Below are 23,523 nucleotides of genomic sequence, written 5' to 3' on the forward strand. Positions count from 1 at the left end.
TGTGCATTTGTGTGCCTGTGTTTGTATATCTTGATGTGTGTGTGCATCGTCTGTATGTGTGAATGTGAGTGTACATGCGTGTGTGTTTTTGTATGTGTATGTGTGTGTGTTTGTAAGCTTGTGTGTGTGTGTGTATGTGTGAATGGTGAGAAAAAGAGTGTGTAAACATTCACATGTGTGTGTGAATGTGTGTGTGTATTCATGTGTGTGTGTGTGTGTGTGTGTGTGTGTGTGTGTGTGTGTGTGTGTGTGTGTGTGTGTGTGTGTGTGTGTGTGTGTGTGTGTGTGTGTGTGTGTGTGTGTGTGTGTGCGTTTGCTACCTCTTGACCCTCAGGTTGAGCGTGGCACTCTGCATGTCGATGAGATTCATGGCCTGACTGTGACTGAGCTCCGTACACGTTTGATCTCCAATGGCAACCAGCTCATCATCCTCCTTCAGGCCAGCTCTGCACGCTTTGCTGCGCCGTCGAACCTGTGGAAACACACCGGTTAATAATGCATGTGAGGCACAAGCACTACACAGACTGTACCCACAGGCTCCAACTACAGTCGTACTACACGTATGCCAGGGTTCAATCCCGAACAACACATCACATTTCACAGGTGTGATACATGTCCCGTGTGCGATATGCTGTGTGATATTGTGTGTGATATTGCTGATATTGCCTAGTCACTGAATTAATGAATATTGAAATTCATCATTGGAAATGGAAATCGTATTATGCGTCCAATCAACAATAATATAATTAATTTTAACTCAGATTTAACGACAACATGCGACTCTAGGGCAACCATCCAACTCCTTGTCTCAAGCAGTCAACCCAAGGGAACATCCCCTTAAAATTGTTTTTCAAATTGTACTACTGGGTGTTCTCTAGCTCATTGTGGCCAGTGCAAGTGATAAATATGAAGTGGCTTGCTCAAGAGCAATCTGAGACTACAATAAAGTACTCAATAAAGGGATTTGGCTAGCATAGCTATCAGGTCACACTACTTCCTAATATAGTGGCTAATGCTGTGCTCAGTGATTGTCTACCTATAAAGTTATTGTTGAGCCATGGATTTCACCTTCATATTGACACTTTTTAATTTGAGTAGGGACATAATAGGACATGGGACCAAATACAAAAGGCTTAATATTAATGCTAAGAATACGCTTCCTATGGCCTCCTCAGGTTCTCTATCAAGCCTTTTTTTTATCATAATTTATGTTCTAAGAGGTCAGTACCGAGGGAACTTGAACCCAAACTAATTACAGCCCCCATACTTTAAAAAAAAATTCTGACTTCATGAAGCTATTATTGCTGGAGGCGGGGCTAAAAGATGATGTCATGGGACCATTCGGGAATGGGAAGAGGAAAGGGGGGCGGTGAGCCTAAATCAAAATGGCGGAGTATATTCTAGAACATGAGATTGCGGCAACAACTAAATAAGGAAGAAGACGATCATTAAAATTGCCACATCTCATTTACACAGACACACACACACACACACACACACACACACACACACACACACACACACACACACACACACACACACACACACACACACACACACACACACAGAAGCACACACGCTCACACACACATACACCAACACGCAAATGCACATACACACACACAAGCACAAACAAGCACAAACACACACACACACACACACACACACACACACACACACACACACACACACACACACACCTACACACGCCTACACACACACACATACACACACACACACACACACACACACACACACACACACACACACACATACACACACACACACACACACACACACACACACACACAGAAACAAACTCCTACACACACAAGCACACACACACATAAACACACACACACACACACACATCTACAGGTTGTTATCACAGTGCCACTGTTTGAGATAAAGGTATTTTTGTTCAGTGTGGAGCGTTCTCACACCTACTTGAATGCTTTGGAAGATATGGCCGTACTCTCTTTATCTATGACTCTTGAACCTTAATCCTAGATCACTCCCCAGGCTGACATGATAGTAGGGATGGTAACAAGGGCTTGCACACACACACACACACACACACACACACACACACACACACACACACACACACACACACACACACACACACACACACACACACACACACACACACACATCTCCTGAATCGTTATTCCACATCATTATCCAGGCTGACATGATAGTAGGGATGTTTACAAGGGCTTCCAGGTTTGCACACACATACACACAAACATTTACAAACACACACACACAAATTATTACTTGCTTCTTTATTTTCTCTCACACACATACACACACACACAAACACACACACACACACACACACACACACCAACATACACTCGCACACAAACACACAGATGCACAGCGCAGCTGAGCATCATGTAAAAGTCCAATTTGAACAGCTGCACAACCCCTATGGACTAGTGGAAATGCCTTTCATCCACCATGTGTTCCTGACCTACCCAAAATAACACCTAGTGGGAAAACTCCCCATCGTATGACAGACTGTAGACAAAGCTGATGGGAGGCAAAGCTACAGTCAATTGCATTAGATTAAGTTTAACAATGGGGTCATTGCGTGTAGTCCCATAATAGTGTCAATATTTTAAAAAGAAGAAAAGATGGGAATAATGAAAGAAAGAAATAGAGAAGTCAGAGAGTGATCAGTTTGCATAGCCTACCCCTAAGCTATTCTGATTACCTTTGAACCCCTTCCCCCTCCCCTCCCACACACACACACACACACACACACACACACACTCAAACAGCAAAGTGCTGAGGACGATATTGGCTGAACGATATCGGCTGAACGATATCGGCTGGCTTCTACAGCCAGTCACTTAATTTCCGTCTAACCTCGGTTTGAACGGGAGGTCATGGGCTCCGAACTACCAACAGCGAATGTCGGAAGCGAGTCGGGGAACATTCCACCTTACCAGAATAGCCTTTCTTATTTGAGGGGACAGACACGGCTGTCAGCGAATTTAAGATAGAAGCAGCAAATCCTATCGAGAGGCGATTCTAAAATAGTAGGCGCTAGTCCCTGTACTTTGGGCTAACTGTGAGGTTATCTACATTTGAGTAATATATTAATTTGTTTAATAAAAACCAAACCATGACACACAACTGTGATAAGTTGTCTGATAATTGATCAAATAAATTCATTATCTGTTGAGTGGTGTCAAAATACAAAAATATTCAAGACAATACAAGCCACATCGCTGAAGCATGACCCACAACTCTCAACTCAAATGAATTGAGACAGAGCTAGACCTAAAGAGCCAGACCAGGTTTAACAACGCACACAAACACATATGCACGCACACAAAGCATCCATGGGCCCTCGGACCACAACAACACCACACATTCCACCGGTACCTTGGCCACCTGCAGGGGCCTCTCGTGTTCCGCTCCCCCCTGCAGTCTGAAGCCCCACGGAGCTCCTCCGGAGAGGGACACCACCACGTCCTCCACCAGCATCCTGCTGTGATGTGATCTGGGGGCCCCCGATAACAGGAATCGGCTCTTCTCCTGTTGCCCTCACTATGTGAGTCCTGGCAGTGGATGAGGCTGCTACATATGTATGTGTGTGCGGGGGTGTTTGTGTGTGGGTGTGTGTTCCTCGCACTCTGCTCCTCTTTGAGACTATGGGTCTGTGCCACCAATCGTTCCACCCACCCACCCACCCTGAGGAGAGATGGAAGAGAAGAGGGGCGTGTCCTGGGTCACAGTGGAATGCTGTGTCTGTGGGGGTGAACATTGAGGCTTGAGTGTGTCTGTTTAAGTGTGTGTTGTCTGTTTGTGTGTATGTGTGTGTTGTGTGTGTTTTATGTGTGTGTGTGTGTCTGTGTGTGTGTGTGTGTGTGTGTGTGTGTGTGTGTGTGTGTGTGTGTGTGTGTGTGTGTGTGTGTGTGTGTGTGTGTGTGTGTGTGTGTCTGTGTGTGTGTGTGTGTGTGTGTGTGTGTGTGTTTGTGTGCGTGTGTTTATTTGTGTGTCTGTGTGTGTGTGGGTGTGTGTGTGTGTGTGTGTGTGTGTGTATGTCTGTGTGTGTGTATTTGTGTGTATGGGAGTGCTTGCCCGTGCGTTCACTAGCATGCGTGTGTGTCTGAGTGTGTGTTTTTGTGTGTGTCTATACCCCTGGCCCCCTCTTGTATTTAACACATGGCTTGTCACTCTTCAATACTCCGGCCAGGGATGCTTGCTTCTGATACCCTCCCAAAATAAACGCCTGCTCTAAACTAAAATGTATGATTATTTTGTCTTCCTTTGGTTTTGTTAGAACATTGTTTTGCCATAATAGCTGTTAGAGTGAAACATAGAGTGGCTTGAATAAAAAAAAGATTATTTATCTGATCATTCTATTTAAAAATAAAATACCAACGCAAATAAGAGATTCTCTCAATCTCAATTTTAAAGGTATTCAGATTGGTTATCGCATCATCTGTAAACTAATATCAGACAATTAAAAATAATATTTTAAAGCAATTCAAACGCATGTTTTAAAAAGAAATGTTCCATACAAAGCGAAATGCTGAACAATAAAGTGTAATAACTCTTCTTTGTAGATATTTTATGTGCGACGCATAGACCGGAAGTGGACGTGGCACAGCGCTACAGCAGTTCCGGTAGATGTCCGCTTCTGAGAGAGCGATACCGAGAAAGGGATTATCAAGAAACATCCCGGGACAACGTCGCTGTTTTACTTTCTCGATCCCTGGATATACAACTTTCTCATTGGGGGAGCAGTGTCACAGTTTACAACACTTTTAGAGGTGACATGTGATTTACAATCATTAATTTGGTGGACATTCCCGACGAGCTTACCAGATTGATATGCCGATGCTAAGTAGCGTTAGCACGGCCAAATTGCCATTGCTATTCGAGAGAGCTAACGCTAACACCACCGGTTTGCCTTATATTCGCCAGCTGTTTTCCTTGTTATTCGGGTACAGCTGATCCAACTAGGGTCGCTGTCACCCCGTCAGACGGCTCATCGTAACTAGCAGGGAAGTTAACCGAGGATATACGGTGCGCGACGTCCTCTAGCTATGTCGTTACACTAGGTAGGAGCGCTAACCTAAGCTGGGTTGCGTACAGATGTGTCTTGTCTGACAATTTAGCTTGCTGTCGTTGTGTAACATACCAGGTAATGCGGCACTGTGGTCGTTTCATGTCGTGGAGTAATAATGACCGACCTCGCTCGGTTGACATTTAACAGCTCACATCTTACAGCAGTGTCTCGTGGACTGACATTGTCGTTCGTTTCTTCGCGGCATGTCATTGACGTTTGACATGGCATGCCAACATAATGCGTTGGAGTACAGTGTGTAGCTGTTGTGTAGCATATCCAGAAAAACAAATATGGGACACGCAACAGGCCCATAACACTCAATTGCTGCACAACTCAGGCGATTGCTTTTCTAGCCTGTTCGCCTACACTGTTGAATTATTCAAAGACGTTGTGCAGTGAGCCCGTGTTGGTCCGTCAGATGATATGCTTCTCATCATGCTGTGACCAAGTTTAAGGGCAAAGTATGGCATTTATGCTGACCTGAAATCATCATAGATGGTTTCGAATAATTCTTCTCCGCAAATGTAGTTTTCACTTCCTCAAGAGAGTGAGTAGATGATCACCAGAATTCATAATGCATATTCTCTTGTTTAATCTTCCTGTGATCCTAATGACATGCTAGATGTCAGATTTGTTTGTCTGTAAGCTTCTAGATGTATGATACAACTTGTTAATTGTGTTGAGTAGTGACCGGTGTCATTGCACTACCAGTACTATTGAAGTCATGAGCACTAGCACTTAAAAAGGGAGGAGTTTCTATTCACACCTTGTCTTCTTTTCTCGGTATCCGACGACACATTTGCCATAGGTGGTATCAAGAGTGCACTGAGAGGGTGTGGTAAACACAAAAAACAAAACTGTATTGACAAGGAGACATAGACGTCATAAGGTTCATTTGTACACGCAATGAATACACAATGAATGCCTGTATATGGAAGCATAAGGGTATTGGAATGTTATTGGTGCTGGTAGTTACGTTTTTTTGGTCATTGTTTAATAATTAATTGCGGAAATGTCATTATGGGAAGACTGTGTTTGGAACTGCCACCGTATATATCGTTTTTGAAACACGGCAAAACAACCTTTTACGTTAGTTAACGGTATATTCAAGGGATTTAATTGATTCTGAATTGCCAACAAAGAAATCCCATAATGCATTTTTACGTACAAGCCATAAGGCTCTCTGTTTTGTGGGACCCACTGGACCGGTATTGACGACTATCTTCATTGTTGTTATAATCCCATTCAGCTTTAGGTATGAACTGAGGATGAATGTAAACCAGCAGACTCCAATGGCGTCTCCGTACGGCCAGCCCCAGCCTGGCTATGGCCAGCCCGGTTATGGAGCAGGGTACCCGGCCCCCTACGCGCCTTACAACAACCCCGCATCAGTCTACCAGCCTGGGGCTCCACCTCAAGGTAACGCTGCGTTCCTTCTGTTTAAATATGTGTGTGGGTGAACATGGAGCCACCGAGCAGGATTTTGCCAAAAACTAATGTCAACATTTTTGAAAGCAGATACATCTATCGATATTGTAGGGGTGGCGGTACGGTCAAACAATGGTATCACTTTGAAACCAGGAAAAGGCAACACTTATGCCATATTGCAATATCCAAAATCGAAGACGATGTCTAGGAGGGCTATCGTCAACCCAAAGAAATCCTCGTAGACTGAAATTCAACCAACTCCATGAACCAATCAAATGGTCGATGGGGTGGGAAAGATAAAAAAAATATGCAGGTTATATCTAGATCAACTTAATCGGCATTAGGTCACTCTTCTCTACCTGGCAGCCAAAATATCATGCAAGTGCTGTTTGGAGGAAGTCAATGGGTTTCAGATCCATTCATGGTCCGTGTCCCACGCGGTTACGGCAGAGCTTCGAGTGCCCTGTCCCCAGCAGGGTCTTATAGTGGAAGGCAACACGTCAGAAGATTAGGTTCTAGATTTGGTGCTGTGTTTAATATAATCGGTCCGAATGGACGTGCTGCGATGCGTGTGTCTGACAAGTGCCATGTCTGATGTGTTCATACTGTGAGCCTATATCACAGACAATATAGAGGCAAAATAACTTATGCCTACCACTTTAAGAATACCAACAGACTTTTTTTTTTTCCACCCTTTGATCTTTTTAACCAAATACTGCTATACCAATGGCTTGTTCGACACGGTGTTAATTCGTTTGTAGGTGAGTAAATGTTCAGTAAGTCGATGAGCAGTCATCCTTAAGTTGTCAAATTTGACCTCTTGTCTTATAAGTCTTAGTCTATTCATCCATACAAATCTTACACCAGAAACTATGGAGCCTTGAATATCATTCAGAATATTTTTTATATATTTTATATATTTTTTATAATATATTTTAACACAATATAGCCTTTCACTCAAAAATAAAATGCATCGGTTTTGCATGAGTCCCTCCTGCCCCCGTAAAAAATGGATTAAGAAGCGCCTTTTCCTTATGAAAGTAACAGCAGCGCTTGTCCATCGACTAATGAGAATTTGAGAGTGCTTATAAAATCAACTGGCCAGCAAATCAGAACTTGACAACTGTACTATCGAGTCTCATATCCCAATACTGATTCAATGTTGATATATCGCCCAGCCCTCCCACAGAGAGACATGTCGGTGTGTCACGCTGCCATTCCTGTTTCAAGCTTCTCTTCTGTGCTCCTCCAAGGCAAACGGCTTCCCGTCGCTTTTCCCCCCCTTTCTTTTCTTGTTACCCAACATGTCTCTATGCTCTACTACTTGAATTGCAGGTTGCTCTCCTTATGCAAGCTTTCCTTCTAAGGCTGTGGCAGCCAACCCAGTCTCTGACCTGTCTTCTCCTCTTGATCTAGGTAAAGCCCTCTCACTTGCTCCCACACTCTCTCTTTCTCTAGCTCGCTCGCCCTCTCACTCCTTCTATCACACCTTCTTTCCAGTTCTAAGTTTTGGATCTGATTTTTTTTTATTTGTTTTAAAGGTTCAATCACGGTTTGCTATCATAAGCATTTTTCTATGTTGATACTATGTGATCCGTTAGAATGTATCTTGTATCCATCTTTGTTGTTTTTGTTGACATTTGTATCGTGGTGGGGGTAAGGGTGTAAGGGCAAGTCGTTTTGTGTCCTCCAATGGGGATCAGGCTGCAGGGAGGTAATCTCTCCCTGTCTGTCTTCCAGGTCCCCTCAGAGGTCCCCCTACATCAGCGCCAGCTCCTGTCTCCGCCGCTCCCCAGGCCTACTCCCACTACGGCCAGGGGGAAATGCAGAATGGACCCCCGCCAGGGAGCCAAGCGCCTCCCAGGTAGGCAGGATACAGTTGACCCATTGTCTGCCAGCCATTGTTTGTGTTGTCCTCTCTACTTACTTCTACGCTTCCCTGGTCTCGTTTCTCTCATCCCTCCTGTCGCTGTGCACCATTCAGAGTGTTGGTTTACCTGTTGGAGCATGAAATGACGCAGGGCATGTAGTTATAATAAGGCATGGAATCAGAGAGAAATTAGATGCATAAAAAAGTGGATAAACACCGGTAGATGTTTTATTTTAACAGCAAATGCCGGTAAAATACGGGTCAAATAATGTCAAGAAGTAAAAACTAGAAAAGGATAAATACAGCTCAAGCATAGAAATAACAATAGCAAAAAAACAATAAAATACAACTTAAAGCTGGGCAATGATCGGACATCACGTGAAAACTGCGACCTAATGTTGAATCTAGATGGAACTAGCATATATATCAACACTGCTATTCCAATGCCCCAAATCTATCTTGTGCAGCAAAGAAATCAATTTATTCCTGGACAATAGTTTAATGTCGATACAGACTATCCACAGTATACGGTGGTATCCGTCCCCTAGCTGACTGGCTTTCAGCCTACTCAAGCAGAAACGCTGCTTTCTAGTGTTGTGACCATGGCTGCTTATGTTCTCCCCAGGCCTGCAGTATCTCAGCCATACAACCAGGGGGCAGTGAACTTGTCCGGGCCGCCTCAACCGTATCCCCAGCAATATGGGGCCCCACCCCCCATGCAGCAGGTGACCAATCAAATGACTGGGATGCAGATTTCCACCGGGCCGCCCACCGCAGCAGGTCCAGGCTACGGTAAGACTATGATGGGATTATAACTGCATCGACTCATTGGTGGTCCGCAGAGGATCAGAGGCTGCCTGTCAAAGGTTATCATGATCTCCCAAAGAGGTGTAGTTTCTAGTTTAAGCTAAAAGTACACGGCCAACATTTGGGAAATTTCTTCTACAGGCCAATACATAGCAAACGAAAAATGCTTTTGATTATTATTTGATTGTCTTTTTTTTTGCGTTACAAATATGAACTGACATTCATGCTGTGTGCTTTGGGATTTTGACTGAGATCATTTCTGTTAGGGATGCACCGATTGTGAAATTCTGGGCCGATACCGATGTTTAATATAACAATTTGGCCGATAGCCGATACAGACGTTTTTTTCTTGTTATTTATTCCCCCTTTTGTGTCAGGGAAACCCTAACCCCCCACACACGCACGTAGACACGAACCACTTATACACGCACACACAATGACACAGGGAGAGGCTTTTATGTTTTGTATGAAATCAATCTGTTTATTTCAACAACTGCAACATTCAACATCAAAATTATTTCAACGTGGGCTTAGGCAGATAGGCCTAGGAGGGCCGATTACTGAACACAGCCTGCATGACGGTGAACTAGACACGTCTTTAGCATATGGAAACTATGGCCTTTTTACAATTTATTTGTTACCAGCATTCGTAGTGTTGATCAACTGAGAAATAGTCCGCCTGAGAAGACGTTGACGTCGCTTAGCACCGAGGACGCTTGTGGAGTGATACGGCAGAAAGAAAAAAAAGCCGCCAGCGTGCATGTGTTTACAAACAAAAGTGAAAGAAAATGTCGGCCGTGTGGGAGTATCTCACTGTCTCGGAGAAAGATCAGCGAGATGCAGTTTGTAAGTCATGTCCCAGTGACATTTCAAGAGGCTGAAGCATTAAACATGTAAACATTGGCCACTGCCATCGGTGAATGTCATCTGATTTTCCGATAGGCCGATGGCAGTCAACAACGCGAATATCGGCCGTTACCGATGTTCGTCCGATACATCGGTGCATCCTTAATTTCTGTCCTTAGTGACATAATTTCCATAAAATATGCATATGAATGGCCTCATTAACTACATGTCCCCTCTCCCCAGCTCCTCCACACAGCTCCCAGCCTCCCACCAGCGCGGCCTACTCCATCGCCCCCCACCCCGCCTACACCCAGGGGCCCCCGCCTGCCTCCATGGCCCCCAGCCAGCCCCCGCCTCCCAGAGACCCCGCCCCCCCCCAGCCCTACTACGGAGGCCCACCGCCTCCTCAGCACCCGGCCTCCTCCGCCTCGGCCGCTCCTCTTCCTCCTCCGCCCTCGTCCCACCAGTCCTTTCCCCCCACCTCCTACCCCGGGCCCCAGGCCCCCCTCCCAGCCGGCCCTCAGGCCCCGCTCCCCCCAGGCCCTCAGGCCCAGCCGCCCTACGCCCAGGGTCCCCCGCCGCCCGGCAGCCAGCCCCACTACGCCCCCGCCCCCCCCCACGCCCACGGCTCCTACCCCGCGGCTAGAGGGCCCCCTCCCCCCTCTCAGCCCGGGCCCTACCCTCCCGCGGGCCCACCGCCTACCTCTGCTCCCCCGGGCCACTACCAAGGGACCATGCCCCCCCAGCCCCCGGCCGGACAGCCCGCAGCCTACCACTCAGGTCCCCCTCCCCCCAGGGCTCAGATGCCTCCCAGCTCCATGGCCCAAACCAACCACCTCCCCCCGGGACCGCAGGGACCCCCAGGCCCGCTAGGGCCCCCGGGACCCCTGCAGCAGCCCCCTCCTCAGCCCGGCATGCAGGGCGGTTATCCTCCTCAACAGAACGGTGAGGAAACGTCACGCCGTGACTCCAGAACTGGTCCTGAACCACCATTGTAGTATTATGTAGGTGCAGGTTTAGCGACGACGGCGCTAACTCAACTGCTACGTGTGCTTGTGGAGTGTAGCCGTTAGGGCTGGGTTCAAATATCGATTCATCAATGCACTGCAATTTATTTGTTCTCGATTCAATATAGATTCCGATTTTTTTTTTAAATAGATTATTTCCATAAAAAAGAAAAGAAAAAAGTAGCATACTCAGTCATTGTAATCTAGCAGCGAGTATGCATAAATGTACATGCCCTTTTACATTTGTCCATTTTATGATTATTTGTTTTATGCTGCAAGTTTAGCTCAGGAACAATACTATACAATGGTGTATTCCCTTTTTGCTAGTTAAAGCACAATGAAATGGTTAATTCTAAATAATATTTAGGTATTTTTGTCATCTGCACGTATTATTGAATCGATATCGAAGCAATTGGATCAATATCAAATCGAATCGATATCGAATCAAGACCTTAAGAATCTAATTGAATTGAATTGTGAGGTACCTGGCAATACCCAGCCTTATTTTACTAGCTGTGTGAAAATATTGACCAGACTTCCTTCTGCATTCATTTTACTTGTCGACGTACGCAATGCCTCGTTGGTTAAGGCATCATTTCACTTAAAATTTTCAACTGTACAAAATGTTACTGCATTCTAGAGAGCAAAGTTTCTCAGGATTCAAATGTTATTTCAGCCTTAATCACAGTAGAATCTCAATATATTATAAAATGTAAGGAATAATAGATGCCGGTTACTGGAAAATAATATATTATATATATATTATAATATATTTTATTTTCCAAAACGAGACCCCATCCTGGATTACTCCACTTAAACCACAGTTGCCAACAATGATTCCATACTAGTAACTTTCATCTAAAATGTTATGGGTTTATTATCGACATTAACACTTAACTTATTTCCTCGAAGATGCAACCTGTGTCATCGACTAATGATTTGCATAAAAAGGTCTCCAACCGTCCCTGTGTCGTGCGCCGCTGTTTGGCCCTGCTCACCTCGCCCCCCCCTCCGTCCCCCCTCCGTCCCCAGGTGCGTTTGGGCAGGTGAGAGGACCCCAGCCCGGCTACCCAGGGCCATACCCTGGACAACAGAACTACGGCCCTCAGGCCCCAGCACCAGCCGCACAAGCACAGAAAAGACTTGACCCAGATGCCATCCCTAGCCCGGTAAGAGAGAGACACACACAGACACACACAGCCCCCCCCCACCCCTCCCTGTGTCCTACTTTTATACGATACGGTACACACTGTACTTCTAGCATTGGTTCCACACAGCCCAGTTTCAGGAATGTTTTTGTGTTTGTGTAAGCCCTGCGTCTTGATGTACCTGAAATAAGAATCAGTCTATCGCCATACGGATGTTTTTTTTAAACATACAACACGGTCATCAACGTCTTCTGTATTCTTGGAGCAGACCAGCACGGAACTCTTTAAACATGCATCAATTGGCTAGATCCACCCGGGAATGTACTACAATACACTGCATCCCTAATCTGTGTTTAATCAATACTAATCCACACCACTGATTGGTGTCGCCGCGAAGCCGCCTGCTACGCTGTACAGTCTTTACTGACATCTCTGCACTACCGTACTCACCCACTATTCTTTTTTCGCTTTTTTTTTTTTTTTAAATATATTTTAACCTTGGTACTTCTGTAACTTGTGCACGCATTCTACGCCCCCCAAAACAATTGGGCGCCGCACGTACATCCCCTCTTGTGTGTTGGATGTCAAAGCAAGCGTCGGAGCAGCCGTCAGCGCAGAGAGCCAGACATAAAATAGACCCAGACGCTATACCCAGCCCAGTAAGTCTCCTGTGTGTGTGCACCTGGTGTGTGTGCACCTCCTCCCCCCCACCGCCCCCTCGCCACGCTCCAGACCTCGTCCACGGCTTCCTTCACGTCATCTCCACATCACCCCCCCTCCCTCTTTTCCTCTCCTCCTACTTCCTCCCTCTGAAGCGTTTCCCCTCAGCCTGGGCTTCTCACACAGACCCCCCCCCCCCCCCACCCTGGCCTCGTTGACTTGGTGGTGCATTGCATGTCGATGATGTGGGCTTTTTTGGTTTTCCTTTCCCCCTCCCTCCATTCACTCACTGCCCTACATTGGCTAACCTCCTTCTTCAAAAGGGAAAAGGATGAAAGGATTTGTCGCTATGGGGAGATATTGACGTGTTTGAAACTGCCACAGTGGTTCTCATGCAAGACAAAGTTTTCGTTAGCCTAGGTTATGGTATATTTGAGTTGATTTAGGATTTTATATTGCTAAAACTCTTGAGTCCTGTCCAGATGGATTCTGATATTCAAGCCATAGAGTCTAATGATTTTACCCTATTTGTAAAATCATTTTAAACCGGCTTTTTGAAGTTGGTCATTAAGTTTCCTCACAAAAATACATCCTTTTGACCATTGTCTATCTCAGACGATTTAGTTTTAGTTGACCTTCTCTCACCAAACCAGCTAACTACTCCAGCTTGCTAGGAGGCTAGCATGCTGAACTTTGCTCCAAACTCTATGCAGCATGTTAGTATTGCCAAACCTGTTTCAATGTACTTCTTTACACTGTGGGTTTGAGCTCTTCACTCCCACTGCCCTGCATGCCAGCTTTCAGCATCCTACTTTACCCACAAAGCATTTCAAAAAGGCATGCACTCAGGATTCCAGACTCTTTTTTCATAGAAGGCTTGAATGGGGGTTTGAGTTGACTCTTTGTTTATATACTGAATGGATGTATCTGAGCCTACACCATATCTGTGTGGTTTGCTCTGCATATATCTTCTAGTGGCACTAGGTCAAACAAAAGACGACAGTCACAGCACATCCAATCTATTTCTTCCTTTTGGTATGGTCTTTTCCGTCTCATGTGGATGGCAGCGTGTGCACCTTCTCCCGCATGGATGTGAAACACCTGAGCACCCACTACACAAGAACCCATGCAGAAGTTAGATTTTACCTTCTCCCCCTTCCTCTTCCTCCTCCTCCCCCTTCCTCCTCTTCCTCCTGCCTCGGCTGTGCAGATCCAGGTGATAGAAGACGACCGGGTCAAGACCACTGAACCTTTCACCACGGGGGTCAGGGGTCAGGCCCCGCCCCTCGTCACCAGCAACTTCCACGTCAAAGACCAAGGTGAGGGGGTCCGCCTTTCAAACTAGGGCCGGGCGATGTGGTCAAAGATACTTCATATTATAATAATATATATAAATATTGTGCTGCGATTATAAAGCTGATAATTGCGATTGCGTATGAATCACTTTGAGTGGGATTATCTTAAAAATATATCATTGAAACCATTATCATTTTCACTGGAAAAAAACCTGATGTGACATTTGTTTGGGTCTGTGCCAACAAATATGTTATCTTACATTTGGCAAATAAAAAAAATATGCAGCTAGAACTATAGCAAGAACGCACGCCACTAGATGCTGCTAATGAGACAGATGACATGTGCAGGGTCAAACAGCCAATGAGATGGCCTCATTCTGTATGCCTGTCCTTGTTTGTGTGTGTGCACCTATCCAGGCAACGCCAGCCCGAGGTTTGTCCGCTGCACGGCCTACAACATGCCCTGCACCGCTGACATGGCCAAGCAATCGCAGGTGCCCCTGGCCGCAGTCATCAAGCCCCTGGCCACCCTGCCCCCAGACGAGGTGAGACGCCCTACAACCCACCCCCCCCACGTGTCCCGCGGACAGCTGCACGGCACGGGGCGATTATGATTGACCCTTGATGGCCCCCTTCCGCACGGCCTGCTGGGCTGGGATTAGCGCTTTTGCCGCAGTGTTTCATAATGTAGTTGTATTAAGAGAGATGGGATTTGCTCCGGGCCGCAGTGCGGTCTATGTAGTTTTAAGATTGACGACTGGATAATCCGACCCGGAAAGGATTACGCAACTAAATACGAAGGCAAAATAATTTGTTTGGGCCAGGCTATTTTCACTTCACCTCGTCTGCCGTCCAAAAAAAAGGGGAACTGCAGCGACTGGTTTTAAAACTCCTTATTCTGACCTGCCGGTCGGAATCCCAGTCTCTTGTTCCTCATGTTATCTCAATATTGATAGGATCGTCAGACAAATATGGCCACTCTCTGTTCCTGTACGGCGCCGTTATGAAATCAATCGGTTATAAGCTGCTTCTAGCGTGTGTTTCGTCGAGTTTTACATCCAGTGAAGCAGGCTTGACTGGTGTTTGCTTCTCCTCCCTGCCACAGACCCCGCCCTACCTGGTAGACCACGGGGAAGCCGGCCCCATCCGATGCAACCGCTGCAAGGCCTATATGTGCCCCTACATGCAGTTCATCGAGGGAGGCAGACGCTTCCAGTGTGGCTTCTGTAGCTGCGTCTCAGACGGTAACTGATCCGAGGCAGCGTGTGTGGTTTGGTCACATCTTGCGTATTGCTGCATAAGTCCTGTGTGTGAGGTAAAGGACGATACCAGTCTGGATCTGTCGAACACTCTCTCCTGGCTTCACTGAAAAACCGATTGTGTGGCTGGTACCGGTTTGAGTTACTGCTGACAAAGTTCTTCTGCATTTGTTTACATTCATGGTGAAGGCCGGCACACACTGAATGCGCTGCGGCAGAATCGTTCAAACAACCTGGTCATTTTGGCTAAATATCCTGGTGACCTATGTTTGAGTGAAGCCAGGAGAGACGGTTTGATCATCCAGACCGGTCTTTCCATTCAACATGTTCAGCGGTTGACTGTATTTGTTTGGCTCCCCCCCTATCCAGTGCCACCCCACTACTTCCAGCATCTGGACCACACTGGGAAGCGGGTGGACTGTTACGACCGGCCAGAGCTCTCGCTGGGCAGCTACGAGTTCCTCGCCACGGTGGACTACTGCAAGGTAAAGCAGTGGAGCTTACAAGGGGACGTCTTGTTGAAACCATTTCGGGATGTAATCGAAATGCGATTAGTTCGACCAATATTACGATTTTTCTTTTTATAGTCCCTTATGTCCTATTTTATTCACTAGACAAGCAATAAATCATTCTATATGTATGACCAACACAACATTGGAAGCATTCAACATGTAAACTGCTCTTTCCTTTGGGCTATGCCTAAAGGATGATTTAACTATTGAATTGTAAAAGAAAAAAATATATGAATCTTGCTGATCTCAGTAACAGTTCCAAATCCCCCCCAACTTTGTTTTGTTTGCCGCCTTTGTGATTTGCATATCACGTAATCATCTATTACATCGCAATTTCAGATTGCGATGTAAGAGATCCGTACAGCCCTAACCTCGTGCTAACTGCGGTTCACCATATCCTTAACCAGAAAGTGATGGCTAAGCTAATGCGTGCTAAACGGCTAATGCTAATTCCTTCCGATTGCGCGACAGAACAACAAGCTTCCTCAACCGCCCGCCTTCATCTTTCTCATCGACGTGTCCTACAACGCCGTCAAGAGCGGCATGGTCAACATCGTCTGCCAGGAGCTCAAGACCCTGCTGGACCACCTGCCAAGGTCCGCACGCAAATACACACACGTACAGACGCACACACAGGAGCACATAGTTAAGCCCGGTGATGTAAAATATACGGTGCTCTAAATGTAAACAGTAAACACCTTTTAATGGTGTCATAAAAAACACTCATTCAAAATAACTTTGCTGACGATAAACATTGACATTTCCACGCAGATGATTTATGGAAAGATATACAATGTAATAGGCTCTTTCTCCCCCTCCCTCTCTGCTCCTCGCTCCCTCTCTCCCCCTCCCTCCCTCCCTCCCCCTAGGGAGAACCCGGAGATGGACTCAGTGGTGCGGGTGGGCTTCGTCACCTACAACAAGGTGCTGCACTTCTACAACGTCAAGGCCAGCCTGGCCCAGCCCCAGATGCTGGTGGTGTCGGACGTGGCAGACATGTTTGTGCCGCTGCTGGACGGCTTCCTGGTCAACGTCAAGGAGAGCCGCATGGTCATCGACAGGTGGGACGGGAACGAATGCTGTCCCATAAAAACATGTTTTATGCTGTGCGATTCTACTGTGAGTGGCACTTGTGTCAATGGTAGCTGGGGTGGATTCACTGTAAACGAGAGGTGGTGCACGTCCCTATTTCGGGGCTGGTATTAATGTCACGTGAACCCTTTCTGCCCTCCTAGCCGTTCCCCATCATGCATTGCATCCATCACGCGTTTTATCCCGTTGATTATTCTACTAGATCACGGGACGCCATCAGCTCTGCTTTGACCGTGGGCCAGTGGAGCACTTTGAGGCTGCTGCTGTATATCGTATTCACAACCATCGCTAATGGAAGCCGTCGTCTGATTTATTTTGTACACGTTTCATTCTGCAGTTTGCTGGACCAGATCCCGGAGATGTTTGCAGACACGCGGGAGACGGAGACGGTCTTTGGGCCCGTCATCCAGGCCGGGCTGGAGGCCCTTAAGGTACCGTGGAACGGCCACCCAGACCCCCCCCCCCCCCCCCCCCCTGGTTGTCTTTTATTGCATTTCAATATCTATCACCGGCCTCTTCCAGGATTTGTATAATGCTATTTTAACTTTTTTATTCGTCAATTTTTACTATCCTCAACCCCATCACATCCCATCGCTGGTCAGTGACCGAGGTTAATAATTTCTTTCTCTATCTCTCTCTGATGGGCCCCCAGGCGGCGGACTGTGCAGGCAAGCTGTTTGTCTTTCACACCTCGCTGCCCATCGCCGAGGCTCCTGGCAAGCTGAAGAACCGGGAGGACAAGAAGCTGATCGGCACCGACAAGGAGAAGGTAACACGCCTGACAGGTGGAGCTGCCAGATTGTGCCAGATCCCCCCCCCCCAATCTGGCAACCCGGGCTGCCAGATTGGGGGGGGGGAATCTGCCCAATCTGGCAACGCTGCTGACGTAGTCATAGTAGTCATGCATAGTCCCACCTGTGCGGATTCCCTCCGCTTCCAGCTGACAGTTATCGTTCTGTTCCCCCCCCCCCCAGTCTCTGTTCCAGCCCCAGGTGGGCTTCTACAGCACCCTGGCCAAGGACTGCGTGGCGCAGGGCTGCTGCGTGGACCTCTTCCTCTTCCCCAACCAGTACGTGGACGTGGCCACGCTCGGGGTGGTCCCCGTGTCCACGGGAGGCTCCGTCTACAAGTACACCTACTTCCAGGTGAGACCGCCCACGCCGTCCGTCCACTCCCCCCTCCCTTCCCCCCTCCTTCGTAAGAGCACGGTTCAACTTCAGGTCGTAAACACTCAGCCCCTTCCTCTATTTGGGGGGTTCTGTAGTCTTTTGGGTGTGCGGATAATGCTTGTTCTGGTGTCTATGGGGGGTACACTGTGAGTGCCGGCATCTCTTGTGTGTACGATTGTTGTACAAGTCTTCTAGCATTGTGAGTGTGTGTGTGTTAAAAGTATCGGTTGTCCTCGCGGCTGCAGGCTCAGTCGGACCGAGAGCGGTTCCTGAACGACCTCCGGAGGAACGTGGAGAAACCCATGGGCTTCGACGCGGTTCTGAGGGTCCGCACCAGCACTGGTGAGGCCCCGTCTTAAGCGCTCGCTTGTTTAAACTCGTAGTAAACCACATCATTATTTTTCTCATTACGCAAGAGTGAGACATTTCCCTCCCACTGTGAAAGTGTGAGCTATTAATCAAAATTAATTGCATAACTGAATGAACCGGAACCTTCTGTCTGGGAGTCAAACGCCCTGACCTCCAAACGACCCCACGCCTGCTATTATTTTAGTTTTTTTTGTTTCTCTGATGAAATTACCATCTGTCCCCCTCTTTCTCCCCCCCCCTCCCCATGATTAGGCATCCGGGCCACGGACTTCTTCGGCTCCTTCTTCATGAGCAACACCACCGACGTGGAGCTGGCCGGCCTGGACTGTGACAAGACGGTGACTGTGGAGTTCCGCCATGACGACAAGCTCAGCGAGGAGACCGGTGCACTCATGCAGGTGTGTGTGTTTGATGTCTTTTTTATTAAACCTTTATTTAGCAGCAGCAACTCGACACCATAAAGTTTCAGAGATTTCAAAATAGCACAAATAACGTACAATATGAAATCTAAGATACAATGGCATAGTAACAACGGAGGCTTTCGAGGTGCAAAAAATGTACAGATAAGGGAGGGCACTGCTAGTTTCTTCACAATAGATTTATAAACACTTAATGACAACAGGGGTCACCATTCAAGTTCGGACTGCAAAGTGTTTCAGGTGTATGGTGCGTGGAAGCTACAAGTCCCTTTTCTCGCTTCTGTACTCACATTGGGGACTGACAACTAGATAACGTCCTTGGAATGCAATGAGTGTGATACTATTACACTAGAGTGATGATGGGCGGACGATTTTTTCAATCATTTCTATAATTCATTGTTGGTTGATCATTTATTTATCTTGGCCTTCGGGCCCGGGAGTAAACGATATCTGATACCCATGGTATCAGATATCGTGGCGTATCAAATAAATGGAGTTTCAACCCTGACGGTCATTACAATATGTTTATAGAAGTATCACTGTACACTAAGGGGATATAATCGATTAGGTTCAAAACAGGTATCAGACCTGCTTCATTCAACTGCTCTCTTCATTCATTACATTGCCTACAATGCTATAGCAGCATGTATACCAAGCGGTTTTCAATAGGTTGACCTATGCTCAGCCAGGTGTCTGTCCTCCATGTTGTGGTTGTTAATGTGTGTGCTGGGCGCGTTCCGCTCCAGTGTGCCGTGCTGTACACCAGCTGCAGCGGCCAGAGGCGCCTGCGCGTCCACAACATGGCCGTCAACTGCTGCTCCCAGCTGGCAGACCTGTACCGCAACTGCGAGACAGACACCATCATCAACTTCTTCTCCAAATACGGTGAGGGACTTTCCTTCAACCCCTCGTCACTTCAAGCATCGTATGGGACATCCGCTACTTCTAATTGGCGTGGAAATAATGCATTTCTTATGGCTGGGTAATGGAAGGATTTGGGCAAACAATCTAAATGCGATTATTTCGAAAAATATTGCGATTGAGTGTTTTGTCTTTCTAAAGTTCCTCATGCTCAGCATTATTCACTAAACAAGCGAGCAATAATTTGTTCTATAGTATGACCAACAAAAAACATTGGAAGCAGTAAACATATAAACCGCTCTTTCATTTAAGCCAGGCCTATGTGCTATCTTTATTTAAAAATAAATATGAATCTTACTGATCTCACAATAAAGAAAGTTTTATTCCCCAGCCTTTGCGATCTCTAAATCGTGTTCTATTACATTGCGGTTTCGGTTTGATTTAGATTAATCATTCGGTTTGATTTAGATTGATCACTACAGCCATGGCCGTAGTGATAAGACCCCGTGTTGCATTAGCTGCAGGTTCTAGCTCTGTGTGCGTGTGTGTTGCAGCGTTCCGCAGCGTGCTGACCAGCCCCACTAAGACGGTGAGGGAGGGCCTGGTCAACCAGTGTGCTGCGATACTGGCGTGCTACCGCAAGAACTGTGCCAGCCCCTCCTCAGCAGGCCAGGTAGGAGATGACCCTCGCCCCCTCCATCTGTGGCTCCCTCACTTACCCTCTCCCTCTCCTACTCTCGTCGCTCCCTTTTTAATGGCCGCCTTATTAAAGCGTTCAATCAGTTCCTTATTTTTTTGATGTATATTACGTTAATAGACAAATTAATATATATATGTATGTATGTATGCATGTATGTATATATATATATGTGTTATATTAATTTGTCTATATATATATATATATATATATATGCCCATCTTCATTTTCTTGAAGTCTCTCTTCCCAAAGGTTTAAACTAGCCTAAATAGACAGACCCAAGATTGGTATTTGTTTGGTAGACGGAGGATAGCCATGATGAGCTTTAAGATTGACTTAACCATGACTGAGGTAAACGCACAAATCCCCTTAAGGGTTGAACTGACTTAAACAGACAAAGTATATATTTTTTATTGATTAAATGTTTGATAGAAAAGAACAGCTGGATACATTTCTTTCATACGTTATTCTCGATTTAAAAAATCTTCTATTCGTACATTTTGTGTATTATTTTGGGGAAATTTTAAAGTTCTCAGTTAAAAAATGTTTTTGGAGAGAAATGCTGCGTAAAGGCACACAAAAATAATCTTTTGAATGATTGTGATTTCAATATCGAAAAATAATCGTGTTTATAATTTATGACTTTTTTTCCATAATTGAGCCGCCCTAATATAAAGCTCAATGAGGCATAAATAAGGAGTCTAACTCCCTCCCTCTCCCATGCAGCTGATCCTGCCCGAGTGCATGAAGCTGCTGCCGGTGTACCTGAACTGCGTGCTGAAGAGCGACGTGCTGCTGCCCGCGGCCGACGTGTCGCTGGACGACCGCGCCTACCTCCGGCAGCTGCTCAGCGGCATGGACGTCTCCGAGAGCCACGTCTTCTTCTACCCCCGCCTGCTGCCCCTGGTGAGAGCTAACATACGCACGCGCGCACGCACTCGCGCACGCAGTGCATGGTCAATCACACCAACCAGCCGCTTGTAAATGTTTTGTCGGCCACAGATGATAATGGCCGCCCTATTTCTTATAGGCGCTGTAGGTAAGACGTAAGAGCTGTCATTTTAGCTGGACACAGCTGTCCGTCGGCTATTGCTGAGTGAAATGCTCTGTGAAAATGTCTGCTCTGGTTGACTGCGTGACTACAATTCAGAGTTAAGCAGCTCCAGGCTCATTCCTGACCATTCCAGGCAGGTGGTCTCTGATTGGTCTGGGGAGTCCATCTTGCCTGTCAATCTCATGTCCACACGGCCTATCATGGCTCCGCCCCAGGTGCACTAATGCAACTGTGGAGAAACGTACGGAGGCAGTCAGCAGAGCGAGAGGGGGGTGCGTTTTTGTTGTAGTTTTTCAAAATATTGCCCTCTTGCTTTTCTCCACTCTTTGTCGACCGGTCCATTTTTTAAAAAAGATTAAAGATTTGCTGCAATAAGACCGTTATGCGCAATCCTTCCCCTATAGGGAGGGGATTCGGCAGCGGCTTAGCGATATGATAAGAGAATATAATGTTTTGGAATTCTCTAAATACGATTCTGTGATACAATATACAACTTTATTTTTTGATTTAACGTATGGGTTTAATGTTGGGGATCCTCATGTCTGTCGCAGTTCCACTAAAGTACAAAACACTAAGGCAACCTCTTTGGGCGGTACCGGTCATGGACTGCCACTTATAATTACAATAATATTAATGACATTAGCATTTCACTGATTTTATCAACAGTCCATTAACATTTAGTCAGATGACATTGAGGTTCTGATGATCTGGTTTAAAAAAAAAATGGAGGAAGCAAAGAATCCCCCCCCCCCTTCACGCTATTGCCTTTGGGTGCAATTCCTCCAGGTGAGCCTCACAGGCGCAGGGGTTACATTCATGCCGCGTAGCGCCCTGACACACCTGACCTTCCCCCGCTCCGTCTCTCCTAGATGAAGCTGGAGGGCGACTCGCTGCCCCTGGCGGTGCGGGACTCGGAGGAGCGGCTGTCCAAGGGCGGAGCCTACCTCCTGGAGACGGGCCTGCACCTGTTCCTGTGGGTGGGGGCCAATGCCCAGCAGGAGCTGCTGCTCAACATTTTCGGCACGCCGAGCTTCGGCCAGATCGACCCCAACCTGGTGAGGGGCCCACAAACACAAGACGGGTTTTCTGTCGGGGCGGTGATGGCGATGCGGGTGCAACTGGGTGGAACGACTCGGTTTAATCATGGGGTTTGAATGGGCTTGTCTGCTGCATGGCTTACATTGGATCAATGCACGTATCAGTTAGTCTGCAGCAGAATTGATATGATTCAACAAAAATCTGTCATCTTAACCAAACTATTTATACGAAAAAAACATTGATCGGAAAATCACGACAGAGAATGAAATACATACTTTTGCATCTCACTGGTCCTCCGCCCCCTGCCACTGGTTATGGGGCAGGCGTCCTGTGTTTCCTCACCTCTCCTCTGTTCGGCACGTGTGCTCTGGATGTAACCTCAGAATGTGTTTATGCGTGTCCTCACCCCAGACGAACCTACCGGTGCTGGACAACCCATTCTCCAAGAGACTCCGAGAGATCGTAGACGCCTTCCGGGCACAGAGGTCCCGTTACATGAAGGTCCGCAACCACAGCCACTCACATGCCTTCCTTACCCTTTTGCTGTATGGTCTGTTCATTTTCAATTTTGTATACCTCATGTTTTATTATTCTAACGTTGCCTCTTCTTTTCTCTCTCTCGTGGTGTGTGTGTGTGTGTGTGTGTGTGTGTGTGTGTGTGTGTGTGTGTGTGTCTGCTGTCTGCAGTTGATTGTGGTGAAACAGGAAGACAAGGCCGAGCTCATATTCAGGCACTTCCTGGTTGAGGACAAGAACGCCAGCGGCGGAGCGTCATACGTGGACTTCCTGTGTCACATGCACAAGGAGATCCGCCAGCTCCTCAGCTAGGACACTCCCCCTCCCCCCCGACCACATGTGAACATACCCCTCCCACCCCCCCCCTCCGATCCGCCCTCCTCT

General features: G+C 46.9%; 2 protein-coding genes across 2 annotated transcripts in view; one reads left to right on the forward strand and one right to left on the reverse strand.

Moving 5' to 3' along the window:
- The window catches only part of LOC130371625 (synaptopodin 2-like protein), a 13,694-nt gene extending 10,021 nt beyond the window's left edge, over positions 1-3,673 (reverse strand). Inside the window, exons 1-2 of the mRNA XM_056577460.1 lie at positions 3,400-3,673; positions 321-472 (exon numbers count right to left, since the gene is read on the reverse strand). Coding sequence (XP_056433435.1) covers positions 321-472; positions 3,400-3,501 — 254 coding nt within the window. The 5' untranslated portion in view covers positions 3,502-3,673. The remainder of the gene's footprint in view (positions 1-320; positions 473-3,399) is intronic.
- A 969-nt stretch (positions 3,674-4,642) lies between these two features.
- Positions 4,643-23,485, forward strand: sec24c (SEC24 homolog C, COPII coat complex component). The gene is made up of 25 exons (XM_056576756.1): positions 4,643-4,793; positions 6,342-6,511; positions 7,856-7,936; positions 8,261-8,384; positions 9,016-9,182; positions 10,287-10,988; positions 12,083-12,219; positions 12,789-12,857; positions 14,069-14,177; positions 14,571-14,698; positions 15,259-15,397; positions 15,782-15,897; positions 16,396-16,520; positions 16,794-16,985; positions 17,354-17,447; positions 17,669-17,785; positions 17,991-18,161; positions 18,431-18,527; positions 18,807-18,952; positions 19,720-19,858; positions 20,389-20,507; positions 21,258-21,437; positions 22,455-22,640; positions 23,035-23,124; positions 23,311-23,485. The coding sequence occupies exons 2-25, from the start codon at positions 6,361-6,363 to the stop codon at positions 23,449-23,451; spliced, it is 3,720 nt and encodes a 1,239-aa protein (XP_056432731.1). The 5' UTR covers positions 4,643-4,793; positions 6,342-6,360; the 3' UTR covers positions 23,452-23,485.
- The last annotated feature ends 38 nt before the right edge of the window (positions 23,486-23,523 follow it).

Source organism: Gadus chalcogrammus, chromosome 18 (assembly GCF_026213295.1).
Source record: "Gadus chalcogrammus isolate NIFS_2021 chromosome 18, NIFS_Gcha_1.0, whole genome shotgun sequence".
Classification (NCBI taxonomy): Eukaryota; Metazoa; Chordata; class Actinopteri; order Gadiformes; family Gadidae; genus Gadus; species Gadus chalcogrammus.

What these genes read in the sequence shown, in the direction of transcription:
- sec24c (XM_056576756.1), top strand. Translation starts at nt 6,361, where the DNA reads ATGAATGTAAACCAGCAGACTCCAATGGCGTCTCCGTACGGCCAGCCC. An exon ending in ACAAGTACACCTACTTCCAG is followed by an intron (nt 18,162 to 18,430) that starts GTGAGACCGCCC and finishes TCGCGGCTGCAG; the next exon opens with GCTCAGTCGGACCGAGAGCG. An exon ending in CAACTTCTTCTCCAAATACG is followed by an intron (nt 19,859 to 20,388) that starts GTGAGGGACTTT and finishes TGTGTGTTGCAG; the next exon opens with CGTTCCGCAGCGTGCTGACC.